Source organism: Rhinolophus hipposideros (assembly GCF_964194185.1).
Source record: "Rhinolophus hipposideros genome assembly, chromosome: 22".
NCBI classification, from domain to species: Eukaryota; Metazoa; Chordata; class Mammalia; order Chiroptera; family Rhinolophidae; genus Rhinolophus; species Rhinolophus hipposideros.
Window position 1 is genome coordinate 19768789 of NC_138068.1, and position 19651 is coordinate 19788439.

General features: G+C 50.8%; 1 protein-coding gene across 1 annotated transcript in view; it reads left to right on the forward strand.

The window, feature by feature from the left end:
- Positions 1-318: 318 nt before the first annotated feature.
- LOC308490765 (fer-1-like protein 4) overlaps positions 319-19651 on the forward strand; it is a gene marked incomplete at both ends in the record, with an annotated part of 33254 nt that continues 13921 nt past the window's right edge. Inside the window, 31 exons of the mRNA XM_081033363.1 lie at positions 319-397; positions 659-714; positions 1098-1186; positions 1283-1382; positions 2573-2664; positions 2825-2866; positions 3146-3310; positions 3846-3906; positions 4028-4159; positions 4338-4400; positions 4481-4565; positions 4816-4975; positions 5094-5277; positions 5366-5552; positions 6151-6509; positions 6891-6999; positions 7167-7347; positions 7442-7562; positions 8006-8106; positions 12027-12114; positions 12196-12312; positions 13240-13392; positions 14375-14528; positions 14627-14751; positions 15182-15316; positions 15440-15613; positions 16070-16186; positions 16281-16442; positions 18964-19159; positions 19275-19333; positions 19422-19553. Of these exons, the coding sequence (XP_080889489.1) occupies positions 319-397; positions 659-714; positions 1098-1186; positions 1283-1382; positions 2573-2664; positions 2825-2866; positions 3146-3310; positions 3846-3906; positions 4028-4159; positions 4338-4400; positions 4481-4565; positions 4816-4975; positions 5094-5277; positions 5366-5552; positions 6151-6509; positions 6891-6999; positions 7167-7347; positions 7442-7562; positions 8006-8106; positions 12027-12114; positions 12196-12312; positions 13240-13392; positions 14375-14528; positions 14627-14751; positions 15182-15316; positions 15440-15613; positions 16070-16186; positions 16281-16442; positions 18964-19159; positions 19275-19333; positions 19422-19553 (3978 nt within the window). The remainder of the gene's footprint in view (positions 398-658; positions 715-1097; positions 1187-1282; positions 1383-2572; positions 2665-2824; positions 2867-3145; positions 3311-3845; positions 3907-4027; positions 4160-4337; positions 4401-4480; positions 4566-4815; positions 4976-5093; positions 5278-5365; positions 5553-6150; positions 6510-6890; positions 7000-7166; positions 7348-7441; positions 7563-8005; positions 8107-12026; positions 12115-12195; positions 12313-13239; positions 13393-14374; positions 14529-14626; positions 14752-15181; positions 15317-15439; positions 15614-16069; positions 16187-16280; positions 16443-18963; positions 19160-19274; positions 19334-19421; positions 19554-19651) is intronic.

Genomic DNA, 19651 nt, shown 5'->3' on the forward strand with positions numbered 1-19651 from the left:
GGGTGCTGTCCTCTCCCTTCGCCTCCATCCCCACACTGTCCCAATCTCCCCCCCACCCCCACCAGGATGCAGGACGGAGGCTGAAGCTGGTGCAGGCAAGGGGGACTGAGCTGACCACAGGGATCTTACCCCACCTCTCAGTCCTTGGGCTTCTTTCCCTCCTATGACCCCCACCAGACCTGCTCTCTGTGTGTTTGACTAAAGGGCAAGGATTGCTGAACCTGCTGGGTGAGTCCAGTGAGTCAGAGGCGATTCAGGTGTTCAGAAAGGTGGTCAGGAGGGCAGGCGGGCAGAAGCAGAGTCAGTGGCCCTGGGACAATGGCTCTGACTGTGCGTGTACGGCGACTAACAGGGCTGCCAGGCACCCATGACCGACAAGTGAGGCTCAGCTTTCGAGGTGAGGCTTTAAGGATTTTTGGAATTGAGGGGGGGGTCCAGTTTATCCATTCGCAAGCCCTCAACCCCATCCCTAGGCATCTCTACAGCGTGTCCCCTTTGTCTCCCTGCTCCAGTATCTCCAACTCTCTGCCTCCTCTCCCCATCTTCTACTTTGCTTTAAGAGTGAGTCCAGGAGGACTGGACTCTGGGCTAAGGATTTGGGGGGGTGGGGATATTTTGGGGGAGGGAGTGATAAATGACTAGATTCAATTCTGAGCAGGATTTACCCAGAAAACGAGGAGAATTCATTGTGGTCAAGAAGCAGATATCGGTGAGGTCAGTGGGGTTGGGTCCTGGATGGGGAGAAGCTGATCTGTGCCTCATCTAAGCCCATGCTGGGGATAAGGGGCTTATTCCTGGGATTTGAGAGGTATAGTCTTAGGAGGTGGGGTCAGTCTTAGGCTTGAGAGGTCAGACCCAGTTTGGGACAAGTCAAAATGAAGATAGGGGACTGATTCTTAACTGGTAGTTATCCCAGATCAGCCCTAGTATGGAGTCAACCCAGTGTTGGGGGGGTTGGTTCCAGGTTTGGAAAATCAGCCACAGAATTAGCTCCAAGTCTGGAGGGTTCGCTCTTGTTTCAGGGTTGGGAAGAGGCTCTGGACTGGGGCTCAGGGTTAGCCCAGCGTTGGGTGTCACAAAGTTCTTCCTGTCCCCAGCTGTTCCGTTGGCCACACTATGGGGCTGCGCTGGCTGGGGAGTGTCTTTCTGTGCAGGTGGTCAACTGCAGCCGTGTGTTCAGCCCCAGGTGAGTAGGCCTGGGGGAGCTAAGGATGCAGGTGGGGCGAGGGGTGGCTTAGGGCATTCCTCTGGGTCATTCTGCTATTCCATGCCACACTTCCAGGTCTCTGGGGACTCTGGTGATATCCCTGCAGCAGCTACAAAGCGCTGGGCATTTGGTGCTGCGGGAGGCCCTAGTGGATGAGAATCTGAGAGCATCTCCAGTGAGTCCCTCCAGCCCCCCACCTGCCACCCCCAAGCCGGAGAGTCCCTCTAAGTAAAGGGTTCTATTTCTCAGAGGAGAAATCCCAGCCCCACATAGGAGTCACAACAAGGCCCCCTGGCCAAGGCACCTATCTATCATTGCAGCCTCTGCTGAAGTCCCACAGAGGCCAAGAACCAGGTTCAGTCCTAAGGGTCAGGGATGTGGCAATGGGGGCAGGTAAGGAGTTCTGTGCTACACCCCGACCCTGTACAAAGCTCAATTCTCATGGGAGACAAAGGTAAACCTGGCTGGATTTTCCTGGTGTTTATGGAGGGTCAGTATAGCCTGGTAGAAACGGACTTGGGTTCAAACCTCAGATCCACCATTTCCCAGATGAGAACTTGGACAAGTTATTTAGTCTCTCTATCTAGGCTGTTTCCTCATTTGCATTGTGTGGAGTCATACAAAATGAGCTTTCCATTCAGTCTGTCATAACTTGTTGAGCTCTCATTATAAGCCAAGTGCTGTGTTGATCAATGAGGATGGAGTGGTGAGCAAAGCCAGATAAGGGTTTGCCCTCTTAGAGCTCCATATCTAAAGAGAGACGCAAACATTAAACAAATATTTATACAAATAAATGTAAAATTGCCACTGATGAGTCTTACAAAAGAGTTGGTAGGGGGATGGGAGAGTGTATAACAGAGGAATGTGATCTATTTGGGGGTCAGAAAAGGTTCCCTGAGGAAGTAGTGCATGAGTTTGGGATTGAAGAATGATAGGAGTTAGGAGTTAACTAAGTAGAATGTTCCAGGCAGAAGAACCAGCATAGGCAAAAGCACATTGTCCTGAGAGAGCATAACTGGGGTGCAGGACAGAAGCAGAGCCCATAAGAAATGGGGCTGGAAAGGTTGGTAGGGGCCAGACTATGCAGAGCTATGAAGGCCACTGTAATGGATTTCTAAGAGCTATGAGAGAATTTTGGAGTCCTGTTTGGCCTCTTCAAGAAGCAACCCACACATGGTAAGTTCTTAATAGATTGTGGGTAATCAATATCTCTAATGATCAGAGAAGAACCACAAGTCACCATAGATGCAGGGCAGGAGGGTCTCTGTTTATAGGTGGAGTAAAAGGCAGTATCCCTGGGCTTCTCTTAGGCCCAGGGAGTTTGAGTGGCCCATGGGCACACTGCGTACGAGTACCTTGTTTCAGATCCAAGTGGAGCTTGACCTGAAGTACCAGCCCCCAGAGGGTGCAACTGGAGCCTGGGCAGAGGAGGACTTTGGGGCACCTATCCGGGACAGGTAACCACCCCCCAGCCTAAGCAAGGCCTGGTGGTCCCAACCCAGACATGCACTGAAAAGGGAGAAGTGGTACCCAGTTCCACTTGGACCCATGCTGCCCAACTTGCAACTTTGTAGTCAGGCCTGGCCTTCTCATTCCTTTCATTTTTCTTCCTCCCAGCTCAGAGCTGATCATTCCCAATGTGGGCTTCCAGGAGCTGGAGTAAGTATGTGGGGATGACCTGGGGTTACCAGGTCAGTCTTTAGATTAAGAGCCCGTGATGTGGGGTCAGTCCCAGGGCTTGGAATCAGTCAGTACTGGATCAATGCCAGGGTTAGAAGTCAGTCCTGGAATCAGGGGTCAATTCTGAAAATTGAGGGGTCCCAGGTGAGGGGTCAGTTCTGGGATTAGTGAGGTCAGTCCAAGGGTCAGAGAAGTCAAGGGGTACCCAGAGATGGGTGATGGGTCCCAGACATGTCCTTTGAAGGCCTTTCCTAGCAGGCCTAGGGAGGGCCAGTTGGAACGACGGGCAGTGGCATTGGGCCGCAGGCTAGCTCAAGGCCTAGCTCAGCAGGATGATGAGGATAACGAGCTGGAGCTGGAGCTGGAGATGGAGGACGAGCCTGATGTGGACCTTTCCGGTGTTGTGTTCAGCCCCCTCAAGAGGTAACTAATACCCACTGTACAGCTACTCCCACACCCCACCAGTGTGTCAACCTCACTCACTCATACACGCAGGCCCTGTGCCCATCCACTCTCACAAGCACATGGTCCCGGGTATGGGTGAGGATTGGATATCCTGGGGTCAAGGGTCATTCACTCCTAGGCATAGACACTGCCATGTTGACACAGTTACACTGGCTCACACATAGTTTTTGGAACCCATGTAGGTGATGAAAACTTGATGAGGGCAAGGAATTTTGTCTCTTTTTTTCACTGCCGTTTCCCAGTGCCTAGAACAGTGCTGGCACATACTAGGTGCTCAATAAATCTTTGTTGAATGAAAGAATTAATGAATAATTTTAGGGCTCCAGGAATAAGTCAAATTCTGGGTGTAGGGTTGAGATGGAGGCAAGACAAAATCAGAAGGACTCAGAATCAAAATATTCAGGGGGAGAGATCTTATCCCCAGCACCAAGCAAGAGTGTGTGTGGTAAGGGGAAAAAATAAAGTGAGAGCTGACCTTAACGCTCTCCGACAGCCGAGCTCGGGGTCTGGTCCGCAGGGATCCCTTCCAGGTATCCAGAGCTCAGGACTTCCAGGTACCGTTCCCCCTCCAGGCCCTAACCCTTGGGAATACCACTTGCCCTCCACCACGTCAGGTTCTGCCCTCCCTACCTTGGCAGGCTTGGCTTCCTTTTCTCCTTCTTCTACACCCTTCAGGTGGGGGTCACAGTTCTGGAGGCCCAGAAGTTGGTGGGAGTCAACATTAACCCCTATGTGGCCGTCCGAGTAGGGGAGCAGCGCCGAGTGACTGCCACGCAGCGCGGGACTAATTGCCCCTTCTACAATGAGGTTCGTGTGACCAAGATGGAGCGAGATCCAGGGTAACAACTGTCCGCGTGGGGGCATGGCCTCAGTGGACAAAGAGGCGCCATGGAGGAGGGGTGAAGCAGAAGGGCATTTTCTGTATATGCGAAACCTTCACGTATAATCTTCTCTCAACCTTCCTTGTTTGCCCACTTCAACCCAGTACTTCTTGTTCGAATTTCATGAGACCCGGCTTCACCTCCAAGATTTACTGCTGGAGATCACGGTGAGTGGGGTTGGGGGAGAGAAGTTTCTGTCAGAGAAGGGAGGATGCCTAAACTCCAGGACCAACTCCACCTTTCCCAGGCTTTCCATTCTCAGACTCTCCCCTTTATGGCCACCCGGATCGGCACCTTCAGGATGGACCTGGGCATTATCTGTGACCAGCCAGGTACCGAACCTGCCCCACACTGAGACTCATCTGCACAGACGAGGGCAACTGACTCTCTGGGCACTGATACCTATGTGGTAACTTGTGAGACGTCGGTCTCTTCCGAAGGCTGAGCTCCACGCACTCCGGCCTCCCCTATGGAGCAGGATATGCACCCCGGCCATCGTCCACCGCTCGGATTGTCGCCCCACGACCGCCCCGTGCATCCCTCGGGTCTCTCCTGACCGCTGGTCTGCCCCTCTGCCCCCAGATGGCCACTTCTACCAGAAATGGGCTCCGCTGCACGACCCCCGGGACACACGCGCCGGGACCAAAGGCTTCATCAAGGTCACTTTGTCTGTGAGGGCGCGCGGAGATCTACCCCCTCCACTGCCACCCCCGAGCCCGGGGCACAGTTCGGACATTGAGAAGTGAGCTGGGGGGAGGTCGGGAGAGGGAGTAGGACCCGGAGTGGGCTCCCGGACGCAAAAGGGGGGAGGGGCCGAGAGCCGGGCTTCTCGGGCCTCAGCGTCTCCCCACCCACCCCAGGCACCTGCTCCTGCCGCGCAGCGTGCCGGCTCGGAGGCCGTGGGCGCGGCTGCGCGTGCGCCTGTACCGCGCCGAGGGGCTTCCCGCGCTGCGCCTCGGGTTGCTGGGCAGTCTGGCCCGCGCCCTGCACGACCAGCGCGTCCTCGTGGACCCCTATGTGCGGGTGTCTTTCCTGGGGCAGCAGGTAAGTCCTTTCCATCGTCACGTGGCGGAGGCTTAGGCCCTGATCCCGCGCTGACCCCCTCTCCGCCTGTCCTCGCCGCCGCGTTCAGGGAGAGACGTCGGTGCGTGGAGAGGCGGTGGCGCCGGAGTGGAACGAGCAACTGAGCTTCGTGGAGCTCTTCCCGCCGCTCACGCGCGGCCTTCGTCTGCAGTTGCGGGACGAGGCGCCCCTGGTCGACGTGGCCCTCGCCACGCACGTGCTGGACCTGAGGCAGATCTCACACCCGGGCCGCGCGGGTGAGCGCGTCTGCTGTGCAGCCTTCGCTTGGGCCCTGTCGGCCCTGGGTCCCGCCCCCGACGGCAAACCCCATCTCGTGACCCAGCTCCGCTTAGAAAATCAGCCCCACCCCACAGGACAAACTGTGCTCCAAGCCGACCCCTCCCTTCGTAGCCTCACCCCCAGACTACAAACCCCACCCTCGGTTTGGCTCCGTTGACAGAATCCTCACTACAGCTGTACATCCAGTAGCCACTCCAGCCCTGTGCTCCCTCCAGATTTACACGTACATCCACAAGCCCACTGCACGTTACCCATTCACCCCAGCCCCTAACAGGATCCCCTGTAGCTCCGCTCCAACCCTGACTCCTCCTCCCAGGCGCTGGCTCCGCCCCTAGCGCCCTGACTCCAACTGTCCGCAGCGCCTTTGGAGCTGAGCTGGTTCCGAAATGCTTCCAGCTCCCCATTCACAGCTGTAAAAAGACTTCCCAGAGCAGCGAAGGCCCACTCGGACACCCCACCTCTCAAACTTGCAGGAAATGAGGGTGTAGTGCATAGACTGACCTAGCACTCACCTGCTCCATGTTCCCCTCCAATACACTGTTCTGGTCCCCACAGCGGGGTTTAACCCCACCTTCGGCCCGGCCTGGGTGTCTCTCTATGGCTCGCCCCCCAGTGGGGGACTCCGGGATGGTCTTCAAAGTCTCAACGAAGGCCCTGGCCAGGGCATTTGGTACCGTGGCCGCCTGCTGGTGGCTGTATCCATGGAGGTGTTGGAAGGGAGAGCTGAACGTGAGCCTCTCCAGGCCTCACAGGAGTCCAGGTTGTCCCGGCTCAAGGGAAAGAAGAAGAAACCCAGGCGGGGCAAGACCCCACCGGGGATTCAGCAGCATCTAGACGCCAGCTCCAGCGCTGATGGGCCTGAGATTCCTAGTGCGATGGACGTGGAGGTGGAGACGTTACTGCCGCTGCCAGAGGTGGGGGCTGGGGTTTAGCAAAGGGGCAGGATTGCTCTCAGCTCTGGAGTGTGTGACGGGCTCCCAGGCATTAAACACACGAGTGAGGGTGTGTGTGTCTCAGTTTAGGGGCCTAGGTGAAAACTGCAGTGCGTGTCCGCATGTGCTCTTGTGCATGTGGGGGGAAGGGGACTGACGAATCGGAGGTGGGCCAGAGAGGACTAACTCCAGCCCAAGTCTAGTGGGTTGGTGCTGCCAGTGACAGAAAGGGAGGAAAGATACCTGCAGTGACTCTTCCAGGCTTCGGTTGCAGTGTCTTTCTGTGGGCATTGTGGCCTAGCATAGTGTGGGCTATAGCCTGGGAGGGTGGGGGCTGACTCCAGCCTGACCCACCTTCCCCAGAGCACCCTGGCACCCTGCGAAGACTTCCTGCTTTTTGGTGTGCTCTTCGAGGCTACCATGATTGACCCCACCGTGGCCTCCCAGCCCATCAGCTTCGAGATCTCCATTGGTGTGTGGCCTAGCGGAATCCCTGAGGGTCATGGGTTTGAGGGTGGCCCCTGGAACGGACAGTTGACTTTCAGTAAGGGGTTGGCTCAGATTTCGTTTGAAGCAGAGGAGGTTGAGGGAGGGGTCAGCCCCTAAGCCTGGTGCCGGCTGACTTGCTCCTCTGGGCAGGTCGCGCAGGCCGCCAGGAGGAGCAATTGGGCCGAGGGTCCAGGGCTGGGGAGGGAACCGAGGGCGCCGCGGGGGAGGCACAGCCTCTGCTGGAGTCGGATGTGGGAGTTGGGCGGCAGGAGGAAGAAGAGAGGAAGGTGGGAACCCCTCCTCAGCGGCCTGAGCCCATGGACGGCAGCGGGTGAGTGTTCCTGGTGGATGGAAGGAGGGCTTTGGGAGATCCCAGCGGCCCAGGACTGCCCCTCGCAGCCTCTGCTCCTCTCCGCCTGGCCCAGGTCATACCTCTGTCTGCCACTGCGTCACCGAAAGCCATGCGTGCACGTGTGGAGCCGCTGGGAGAATCACACGTGGCGCCTGCAGAGCAGTAACTGCGTGCGGAAAGTGGCCGAGAGGCTGGTGAGAGAAAGGCGGGCGCCCACAGGGAGAGGCCAGGACGCTGGGGCATCCGGGAGACCGCAGCCTTTGATGGGAGCTATGTAGCAGGACTAACGGGTAGAACACCAGAGAACCAGCACCTGATTGGTGCAAGGCCAGAGAGCCAAAGAGCACAGCTCATGGGCGCACTGAGGAGGCCAGAATTGTGCGAGGATGGAGATCCAACATTGTTGGACCCAGGAAGGGGCCGGAGAAGGACATGGGTAGAGCTACTGGGAACCGGAATCCAGAGGAATGGAGGCAGTGAGGTTCTAGAAAATCGGGTCCACCAACCATTTGGAGCCAAAGACGGGCGGGACCAAGAGGTGCTGTCGTGAGTGGGGGAGCCCTGGGTGAGAGTGTGGTTTAAAAGAGGTCGGATTCTGGTCCTCTCATGACTCTGACCCTCTCCCTCCGTTGTGCAGGACCAGGGGCTCCAGGAGGTTGAGACTCTGCAGCGCAGGCCGGGGCTTGACGCCTGCACACGGATGAAACAGGCGCTGGAAGAGCTGGTGGCTGGGAGCAGGTGAGCTGAGAACCTGTCTCTGGGCCATCTCCACTCGTGGTGGTGGTTTGGATTCAAGGGCGGTTGGGAGCTTCATTCACCTTAGCTTTACCCAAGAATGAGAAGGAGATGATTGTCCAGATGGAGGGAGCTCGACGGGAATTTGGGGGGGTTAGGCCAGTCCCCTCCAATAAACTCCCTTTCCCCATGCTCCTAGAATCTTATGCCTTTTCACCTCTCCTCAAATCTTCCTTGTTCCTTTCCTCCAGATTTGTTTCAGCTAATGATCTCCTCTCTTACTTCATGGAGAAAATAGAAGCCTCATCTTTCTCCATCCATTCTACCACCTTTGCCAATTTGCATCCATCTACTCTCCCTGCTGCCATAGGCACAGCTGCGGTCTTGATTTCATCTCCTCTCACCTACTGAAGGAATTAGCTCTGCAATTATCCACTTTCTCTCCTGCAATATCAACTGGTCTCTACTTACCAGGTCATTATATAACCATATAAACTTGTTCTAGTCACTTCTGTCTTTGTCCTTCACTGAGCTGAATTCCATAACCTGCTCCACTTAGTTCAGTGTTTTTCTGATCCTCTTCTCAAAAGAATTATTAATCCATTTATTCAGTAAATATTTATGACACTTACTATGCTAGACATTGTTTTAGGCATAGGTATAGCAGTGAAAAAGCATTCTTGCCCATAAAAATTCCTGAAACTTACATTCTGGTGGTAGAGGCTGGATGGGGACACAGATTAAAAACAGGTATACAAAAAGGTAGAAGTTTAAGAAGTATGATAAGGATAAATGTTAAAGAGAGAGAATAAAGTAAGGAAATAGGAAAGAGAGAGGAAATTAGAAAGGGTGGCAAGGGGAGGCCACTGTGAAGTTGACATGGAGAGGAAGGAGCAAGCCCTGCCTGTAAGAGTGTTCCGAGCAACAGGGACAGCATGTGCAATGGCCGTGAGGTGAAGCATGCTTTGTGTGTTTGAGGAAGAGCAAGGGAAACAGTGTGACTACAGCAGAGTGAGCAGAGTAGATGAGGCTGGAGGGTGAGGAGAAAGGATGATGATGATGGGAGAGGCATGTGGGAACCTTGTCGTAATGGCCTTGGCTTCTTCTCTGCTTGAGATGAGGAGTCACTGAAGGTTTTGAAAAGAGCAGGGATGTGCTCTAAGTTATCCTTTAAAAGGATCAGTGTTGGGGGGTGGTGGTGATGAAATAAGAGAGGAAACAGAGAGATTACTAAGGAAGGCATTGTAATAATCCAGGTGATCAATGGTGATGAACTGAATCTAGGGTGGTTGCAGTGGACATAGAGTGACATGAATGGATGAGCAATTTTGGACTTTGGAGGTGACACCTCAGGACTTGCTAATGGATAGGTACAGGGGAATGAGGAAAACATGGTAAGAAGAATCATGGGGGAGGGAGATGAGGGTAAGGGTGATCAAATATATGGTGATGGAGGGAGAACTGACTCTGGGTGGTGAACACACAGTGGGATTTATAGATGATGTAATACAGAATTGTACACCTGAAATCTATGTAATTTCACTAACAATTGTCACCCCAATAAATTAAAAAAAAAAAGAATCATGAGTGACTCCCAAGCTATTGGCTTGCACAGCTGTAGAGATTGTGCTATTTACTGAGCTATGGAAAATAAGAGAAGGTCTGATCAGAGTGAAAGAAATATCAGAAGCTCATTTTTGGATGTGTTAACTTTGAGATAAATGTCTGTTAGACTTATAAGTAGACACATCTGCTAGGCAGTTATCTGTATGAGTTGAGTTCTGAGGAGAGTTCTAGGCTGGAAATGAAAACTTGGGAGCTGTCAATACATAGATGGAACTGGATAAGATCATCTAGGGAGCAGATAAAAGAGAAATCTGAGGACCTGGAGAGCTCCAGCATTTAGAGGCAGTGTGGGGGACTCAGCCAAGGAGCTGGTCGTATGTGATCCCTTTTCTGCCCTCATGTCAGTCAATCTTCCAGTGTCAGAGGACACTGCACCCCCCACCCTCCTTCTTGAAAAGCTCTGCTATTGACTTCCAGGCCCTTGGTTTTCCTTCTGCTTCCCTGGCCATTTCTTTTCATCAGTTTTGCTGGCTTCCTCTCTTCTTCTTGACCTCTAAATGTTCCAAATGTCCGTGTATATATGTCCCAGAGCATCATTGTAAGGCTCTCTGTCTATGTTCTCTGTGTCTCCTAAAGAGCAACCACCTTTAATCCAATTTAATTCCTTGCTTGATTTCCTATATTTTACAATCAAACTATTTACACTTTCACTTACTGAACTTATTTTATTACTGAAATTATTCTTTGGCAGGGAAATGTCAATAAAAGTTTTGCCCATATCATATTTCACTATTTATAGCTTTGGCCAATGTGGTTTTCTTTTGTGGCTATTATTTCTACCAGATCCAGTTTCCCTGAATCTAGTCAAGATTGGATTCTCCTGTCAATTTTCAATCAATAGCAAATGTTCCTAGGTTCCTCTTTGTTCTTGGAGCAAAGAGCATTAATCAGCTAAAAGTATAACCTCTGGGAGCAGTATCAGGTGGAAAATCCTTGGAGTCATTTATTTTATATATTTTGAAAATTCCCATGACAGAAACTTAAGAAATCGTTGGGGGTCAAAACGGGCCTACAATATCATGTCTCAAAAATCATTTTACTTTATCCAACAATTTATTTTGAGCCTCTAGTAGATGCCGGCCCTGAGGATACAGTGGTAATCAACAGGAAGTCCCTGCTCTGATTTACTTTCTATTTAGAGAGACAGATAAAGCAGGATGTGAGGACAGAGAGAGCGGCAGGTGCTGTTTAGACCCGATGACCAGGGAGGGCCTGTAAGGAGGTAACATTTGAGCAGAGACCTGAATGAAGAAGGAGAGTGAACCATACGAAGATCTAGGGGTAGAATATTCTAGCAGAGGGAGTGGCTAATCCAAAGGCCCTAAGATAGTAATGGGCTTGGTGTATTCACGGAGAAGCAAAAAAGTCTAGTGTGTCTGTAGGGCTGTGCATGAGAGGAGAGTAATGTTTGGTGAGGACAAGCAGATAAGGGGAGTCAGATCACGTAGGGCCTTTCAGGCTGTTTTGAAAGCTTTGTTTTGTATTCTGAGATGAGAAACCTCTGGAGAGGAGAGAAATGGTCAGGAAAGCATTGAAAAGATGACTGTGGTTGTTGTATTGAGAATATTCTGTAGGAGAGAGAGTAAGAGTGGAAATAGGTAGAGCAGCGAGGAGGCTGTTACAAGAATCCTAGGTGAGAAATGATGGACTACGGTGGTCCTGGAAAAGGAGAAAAGTGGTCAGATTTCAGAAATATTTTGAAGGCAGAGCCTAAATAACATGCTGACGGATTGATGTGGAATGTGAGAGAAAGAAAAAGCAGTAAAGGGTGACTATGAGGTTTTGGAGTAAGCCAGGGTTTTTTTTTCGGGGGGTGGGTCGGTGGGGGTGGTGGGGAGTCATTGGAAATCATGCGTTTGATTTGGGCAGCTAATGTTTCAGCTATATTTAGTCAATGTGTTGGAAAGGTCAAGCACAGCCCATCAGAGCCTTTAGTGTGCATATGAGTCCCCCAGGGTGTAAACATTCTGATTCTGACAACAGGTCTGGGGTGGGGCTGAAAGTCTGCATTTCTAACTGGGTGATGCCATGTTGTTGGTCCTGGGCCACACTTTGAGTAGCCACGGTAGCAGATAGTTCAATACTAATGAGTTCTGGGGCTCAAAGGTGAGGCAGGCCTCAATGAATGGGGAGTGGTCTAAACACAGAAGCCATCCTTGGTTGAAGAAGAGCGCTCTTTGAGAACAAGACTGAGAGGGGTTATGTGGGAGTCTGGGTGTGGGAGACCTGCTCTGGGGGAGGTAGCACTAAGGGTCAGTGTTCCCTCCTTTGACTCCCACCTGCCTTTGATGCTGCAGACAGTTTTGCCATGGTGCTGAGTGCAGAACAATGACCCGACCCAACGCCCTGGATCGATGCCGAGGGAAACTGCTGGTGCATAGCCTGGTACGGGCCACCAGGGAGGGACGGGGGATCAAGGGCAGCTAACAGGGCCCCTCCACTCATGTTCTTTCCATGCCCTTTCAGAACCTATTGGCAAAGCAAGGACTGCGCCTTTTACGGGGACTGAGACGGGGCAATGTACAAGAGAAGGTGGCACTGGCCAAGAAGCTCCTGGCAAAACTGCACTTCCTGGCCCTGGAGGTAATGCCTCACCCACTGATTTCCCCACTCTGAATACCTTTTCCCCTAAGCTTTTCAGAGGCCTCTGGGCAGGGGTGACCTAATATTTGTCCTGTGGATTGAAGCTAGGCCATGGGACCACTTGCTCTGGGCATAGGACCAAGTTCCATTTGGAGCAGCTGAGCATAAACAGTGTTCTAGGGCCCAGCAGGAATGCAGGGAACATGAAGGATCTCTTTTGATGAAGATAGGAGAGTCCATTTCCTTGGCATGACTTCCCTGGTCTAAAGCTCTGAACACTAAGTGTGTGAAGGGTGAAGGGAGTTCACATTTTTGAAATGCTTCCTCTGCTAAGCATTTGCATATGTCATCTTGTGTGATCGTTCCAACAACCTTGGAAAGACATTACCCCTTTTGATAGGTGCAGAAACTGAGGCTTAGAGAGCAAAAATGACTGGTTCACCATGTAGCTGGTTAAGTAGCAGAGCTGGAGTTTAAAGCCAGTTCTGCCTCACTTTGAAGCACAGTGCTTCCAAAGGCACAAGAAGTTTTGACCCCTGGGTCTACTTCTAATGATTATTTCTTCTTTTGACCATGGGTCAGGTTTTTTTATTTTTTGTTTTCCTATGCCTTGTAATTTTTTATTATGTGCCTAGATTTTTGTATAAAAATAGTAGAGGCTCAAATAAATAACATATTTCCAGAAAGTTTTGATGAAGTCTAAGTTATCTAATATTTCTCTTATGTTTGTTTATTGCTTTCTGTTACCTGTATAAGAAAACTTTGCTACCTCTAAGCCACAAAGATCTAGTGGGAAAAGCACACAGAATTAAAAGATGGGTAACTTCAGCTGGAGATGGATATTTGGTCCATCCATCCAGTGGAAGCTGTGGAAGCAGGTGGTCTCAGCTCCAAATCCACCTCAGTGATCCAGTTCTCTGCTTGCAGCCCCAGCCTCCCCTCCCAGACGTGCTGGTTTGGATGCTCAGTGGGCAGCGCCGTGTAGCCTGGGCCCGCATCCCAGCCCAGGATGTGCTGTTCTCTGTGGTCGAAGAAGAACGAGGTCAGGACTGTGGGAAGATCCAGACTTTGCTCCTCACAGTGAGTGAGGCCTGGCATGAGGGGGCTGGGATCTGAAGTGGGGGGCAGGTGCTCATGAGGTAAAGGCCTGTGGCTCCCAACCGAGAGGTCCCCAAACTCTTTTGCTTTAATTTAAAACTATTTAAAAAATTTTAATTAACATTTTTCAATTCAAAAAATTAAATTAAAAAATTTTAATTTAAGAAATATGTACAATCTTTAATTACTTTAGTTATTATTCTTAATGTGTACCCAAACTCTTTTCAATTATCCAAATGCCAAAAGGAGATTGTGCCTTTACCCAGATCCGTTTTTTTTTTTTTTTTTTTTTTTTTTTTTGATTGCCCACTGGCCCATGTGGGAATCGAACCGGCAGCCTTCGGAGTTAGGAGCATGGAGCTCTAACTGCCTGAGCCACCGGGCCAGCCCCCCCAGATCCGTTTTGACATGAGATAAACACCAAATTTTGTCAGCTCTGGCCCTGGACTGGCCCTTTTGCTGTCTAGGCTCTGACAGACGGGCAGGGTAATGAAAGTGGGCAAATGATTGATTAGTTCCTTATAAGTACAACTGATTTGGGGGCAAAATATTTCTGAATGAGGTGTCCTTGGAAAAGACACCAACAGGGATCCCTAGTGGTGAGAAGCCAGGATCATTGGGATAAGGGACAGGGAATCTAAATGTGTTGAGGATGAGCCTGGGTAGAGTGTGGGGTATAGGAGTGCAGAGCTCAGGGTATAGTTTGGGGGTATGGGTTTTGGAGTATAGGAAGTATCAGTGTTAGGCCGGGCATATACATAATAGGAGCATCAGGGCAATCGGTATTGGATGGAGAGCATGAAGTGGGGTACAAGGGTGAGGTACAGGGAATGCTCTTTGGATTAGGGATCTGGGGTGTAGTCTGGCAGTACATAAAATAGGGGTACACCCCAGAGGACCAGGGCTGTTGGTCTAGCTGGGGTAATAAGAGGTGGGCCCTAACATTGCCTCTTTCCCACAATAGGCACCTGGGGCAGCCCCTGGTGAGGTCTCTGCCAAGCTGGAGCTCTTCCTGTGGCTGGGGCTGGGCAAGCAAGCGAAGGCCTGTACCTCAGAGCTCCCTCTGGACCTGCTGCCTGAGCCCTCTGTGGGGCTGCCGCACAGCCTGCACCGGGATGGTGAGTATGGGGGTGGGGCCAATGCGCCCAGGCTGGGGTCTGGGTAAGGCACTCCAGTGGTCCCCTGAGCAAACATGCCCCTTCCTTCCCCCTCCCAGACTTCAGCTACTTCCAGCTCCGGGCTCACTTGTACCAGGCCCGAGGTGTGTTGGCAGCAGATGACAGTGGGCTCTCGGATCCCTTTGCTCGAGTCATCATCTCTACCCAGTGCCAGATGACACGGGTGAGGGCTGGGCTGAGGTGTGGGCAGAGGGGTGCTAGGAGACAAGGTGGGGTGGGTGCCGTGCTTTTTTCCACAAGCCCCATGTCTCTCTTCCTGCCCTGGATTTTCAGGATAGGAGATTGAATCGGACTGCCCTGATTTAGGGGGTAGTGTAGATCTGGAGGGTCTTTAGGGGTGAAGAGTTGTTTTCTGGGGTTGACTTTAAGACTAGCTCTGAGGTTGGCAGATTACAGGAAGGAGAGACCGGGGCTGGGAGGGCAGGCTCCAACACCAATCTGAAGGGTGCTGTCATCTTCACCACATTCTTGCGCCTTTTGTGATAACCAGTTATTTGAAGCATTACTTTAGGGCAGTGCTGCTCACCTGGGCTGTGTGTTGGGAGCTTTCTTCAGAGGCCTGCCATTGCCTCTTTCCCTGCATGACCCCCAAGGTCCTGGAGCAGACACTGAGCCCCCTGTGGGATGAGCTCCTGGTGTTCGATCAGTTGATTGTGGACGGGAGAAGGGAGCACCTGCAGCAGGAGCCTCCATTAGTGGTCGTCAATGTCTTTGACCACAATAAGTTTGTGAGTGTGGCTTGGACCCTACCTGGTCCCTGTTCCAGTGCGCCCCCATTCCTTGTCTTGATGCCCCCTCCCTTGGCTCCTGATCCTCTTCCACTTTTGTCTTCACTGTCTTGCTCCCTGTAGGGCCCCCCTGTGTTTCTAGGCAGGGCATTGGCTGCTCCGAAAGTCAAGCTGATGGAGGACCCTTATCGATGCCCTGAGCTGCAGTTCTTCCCCCTGAGGAAGGGGCCCCGGGCAGCTGGAGAGCTCATCGCCACCTTTGAACTCATTGAACTGGACTACAGTGGCCGGCTGGAGGTCAGAGGGCCGTAACCTAGCTGGGACAGAGTATTAATTCCTGCTGTTATTCAATCAGGTCATCCAACCCCAGAGACTATGGAACATGGGCATGTTCCAGGGTTATCCCTCCGAGTCCCTGACCCCCAAAGAATGCAGGCTGCAATTCTGTCCTGGGGTCACCTCATTGGACCTCCTGATTCCAGAGAACACTAGAGGTAGACATTCGCTGGGTTCACCTTGCCAGGCCTCCAACCCTAGAGAACTCAGGCTGTAGGTTGATCCTCATGCCTCCGATACCCACCCACCCTTCCTGTACATGGTTGTTTCCTAGACACCCCCCTCCTGCCAATCCAGCCTTGCCCGGGCCCATTGGAGTTATAGTTCACCAGCAGCTCTTCATTTTTCTTCCCTGAGCCCAGGATTTCCCTCCTTTGGTCTGCTTCCTCTTTGATCTCTGACCTCTTGCCCCTGCAGCCCTCAGTGCCCAGTGATGTGGAGCCTCAGGACCTGACACCCCTGGTTGAGCCCCTCTCCGGACGCCTGTCCCTGCCACTCAATGTGCGCCCAGTGCTCAGGGAGTTCCGTGTTGAGGTAGCACCAGGCACTCACATCCCGTACCTTCCCCCACTTCTGGGGGCCCCTCTGTTGGGTGCAAGCCCCTGAATATCCCACTTCCTGACCCTAGGTGCTGTTCTGGGGTTTGAGGGGCCTCGGCCGCGTGCATCTGTTTGAGGTAGAGCAGCCCCAGGTTGTGCTGGAGGTGGCAGGGCAACGTGTGGAGTCCGAGATCCTGGCCAGTTACCGTGAGAACCCCAATTTCACCGAGCTCGTCAGGCATCTGAAGGTGGTGAGGACATGAACTGGGGGCAAGAAATGTTGGGCTGAGAAGTGAAAGAGGACAGTGGGATAGTGAATTCCAGGCTGGATATCTTAGATCCAGGAGTCACCACACTTTTTATAAAGGGCCAGATGGTAAATATTTTAGGCTCTGTGAGCCATACAGTTTCAGTTGCAATTACTTAACTCTGTCATTGTAGCGTGTAAACATTGATAGACAACAAGTAAATGAATGAATATGACTCTGTTCCAATAAAACTTTATTTACAAAAACTGGCAGTGAGCCGGATTTGGCTTACAGGTTGTAGTTTGCTGATCCCTGGATGAATCCATGAGCTGGTAGTGCTCTCTTGGCTCTACTGAGTTAGTGGATTCGCCAAGCGTCATGAAGTGTGAGTCTGAAGGAATGTACCTAGTCTCAGAGACACCAGGGGATGAGAAGTAAAATACATTCTTTGTAATTTTTGTAGTATGGACCAATTCTGGCATTGTCACTCAGGAGCTTGTCAAATCACTTGTCTAATTTAAGCTTCAAGTTTTTTTTTTTTTAATTTATAAAAGGGAATAACAAGTACAAAAGGAAAAACGTTGAAGGAAATACACCAAATGCCTCCTTTGAGGGAGAACTACGAGAAGCCAATGACAGAAAGAATCTTAGCGAAAGGGTTTTGTAAGGGGGTGATGAGGACAAAACACTGGTACCAGATTGCAAGGGGGCAAACAACAACAATCAGCAGCGATAAGCCCAACACGATTTCATGATTCTGTTCCACACGTAGCAGTTCTCAGTTTGAAAATTTCATTGTGCTTTAAGATGATGAAACTGAAAGCAGTTTGCTCATTGAACATTCATGGAGCATTTCCCCTCATTTCCCATTTTATAGTTCAAATTGGGGAACATGCATCCCTTTTTCCATTGTGTACTTGAAAAAAAAATGTGCTGTTTTCTATAGATGTCAGTGAGGTCAAGATGGTTGACAGTGTTATTCAGCCTTTTTGATGATATTCTATTTGTTCTATCCATTATTGAGACTATGGTACTGAAGTCTCCATTGTTGTTGAATGATTTGTTTCTCCCTTTATTTTTGTCACTTTTTAGTTCTTGTATTTTGAGGTTCTATTATTAGGTACATACATGTTTATAATTGTTGTAGCTTCCTGATGAATTGACCTATTTATAAAATGTCCCTCTTTAGTAAACTTTTTTTGTCTTAATTTCTATTTTGTCTAATAGGATAGACAACTACTTTAGTTCTCTATGGCTATTATTTGCATGATGTATCTTTCCCCATCCTTTTACTTTCAACTTCTATGTGTCTTTCTAAAGAGTGTCTCTTGAACAGCATGGAGTTGCATCTTGTTTTTTAAATCCAGTAGATAATCTCTGCCTTTCAATTGAAGTGTTTAATATGGGTCACATTTGATGTTATTTTTTTAATTTATTTTTTAAATTGGGGAATATTGGGGAACAGTGTGTTTTTCCAGGGCCCATCATCTACAACATTGTCCTTTAGTCTAGTTGTGGAGGGCGCGGCTCAGCTCCAGGTCCAGTCACCGTTTTCAATCTTAGTTGCAGGAGGCACAGCCCTCCATCCCATGTGGGAATTGAACCGGCAGCCTTGTTGTTAAGAGCTTGTGCTCTAACCAGTTGAGCCATCCTGCTGCCCCTCCGGCAGCTCAGTGGCAGCTCATTGTCTTCAATCTAGTTGTGGAGGGTGCAGCTCACTGGCCCATGTGGGAATTGAACCAGCAACCCTGTTGTTAAGAGCTCGCGCTGTAACCACCTGAGTCATCCAGCTGCCCTGATGTTATTTGTTTTATATTGTTGGATTTACATCTGCCATTTTGCTATATGTTTTCTATATGATTCATATTTTTGTTCCTCCTTTGTCACCTTCTTTTGTATTAAATAGATATTTATTAGTGTACTCTTTAATTCCTTTGTTGATCTTTACTTAGTTGTGGTTCTGGGGATTACAATATGCATACTGATTTTTCACAATATACTTCAGATTAATACTAATTTAGTTCCAGTAAAATCATAGAAACTCCATTCTAGCTCCATTCCTTTCTGTGTCCTTTGTGCTATAATTGTCACATATATGTAAAATAAGCCCAGCAATACAGTATTACGATTATTGTTCCCCCTTAGGATCCATTGATAGAAATGGAATTCCTGGGTTAAAGGGCATCCATAAATTTGTATTAACACATTGAGCGTTGGTCCTTTCCATAATAACAATAACAACAACCACTTCACGTTTCTGATAGGGCTTTGAAGGTGCCAGAGTACTTTTGTATCTATTATATCATTTGATACTTACAGCAGTTTTTCAAATCCAGGATTGTGTCTCTTTTTTAGCTGGGAAACAGACTGCGAAGGCAATGGCTAATCAGGGATGGCACAATGAGTTGGTGACAAACCTGGGCTGAGAATGCAAATTTAAATGTATGGTTTTCCATCTGTCTTTGCTGGGGCCTCTCCCGCCTCCCCAGTTCTTCAGAGACACAGGTGCTCTCTGCTCCCCTAGGATTTGCCAGAGCAGCCTTATCTGCAGCCCCCACTCAGCATCCTGGTGATTGAGCGCCGGGCCTTTGGGCGTACAGTGCTCGTGGGTTCCCACATTGTCCCCCACATGCTACGATTCACACTCCGGGGTCATGAGGACCCCCTCGAGGAGGAAAGAGAAGAGGAGACAGGACACCTGGTGCCCAAGGGACTTCAAGGTGAGGGCATTTCTCTGGATTCTGGCCGAGATGCCTCCAGGGGACCCGCAAGTGGGGCATGGAGTCTGACTTCTACTCACCTGACCTCCTCCTGTTCTCATTTCCCCTCTCTCAGGACAGAAGGCCCTGGATCCCTTATTGGCTGAAGCAGGGATGCCCAGGCGGCTCCTGAAGGTGATGGCGTGATGGCGTATGGGAGATGCATGGCTGGCACGGCTGGAGGTGGTGCTGGGTCACGGGTGCTTAGTTCATTCTCCCGCAGGCTCCTCTGCAGAAGCTGCCCCTGAGAGGCCTTCTGGATCAAGGCCCAGAGCTGGAGGAGGACATCCCAGATCCTGAAGAGCTCGACTGGTGGTCCAAATACTATGCATCGCTGCAGGAGCTCCAGGGGCAGGTGGGGGAGAGGAGGGTCTCAGGGTGAGGGCTGGAGGCAGAGCAGGCTAAATGGCAAGAAGGATCTCTTCAAATGTGGAGCTCTACAGTTTTTCAGAG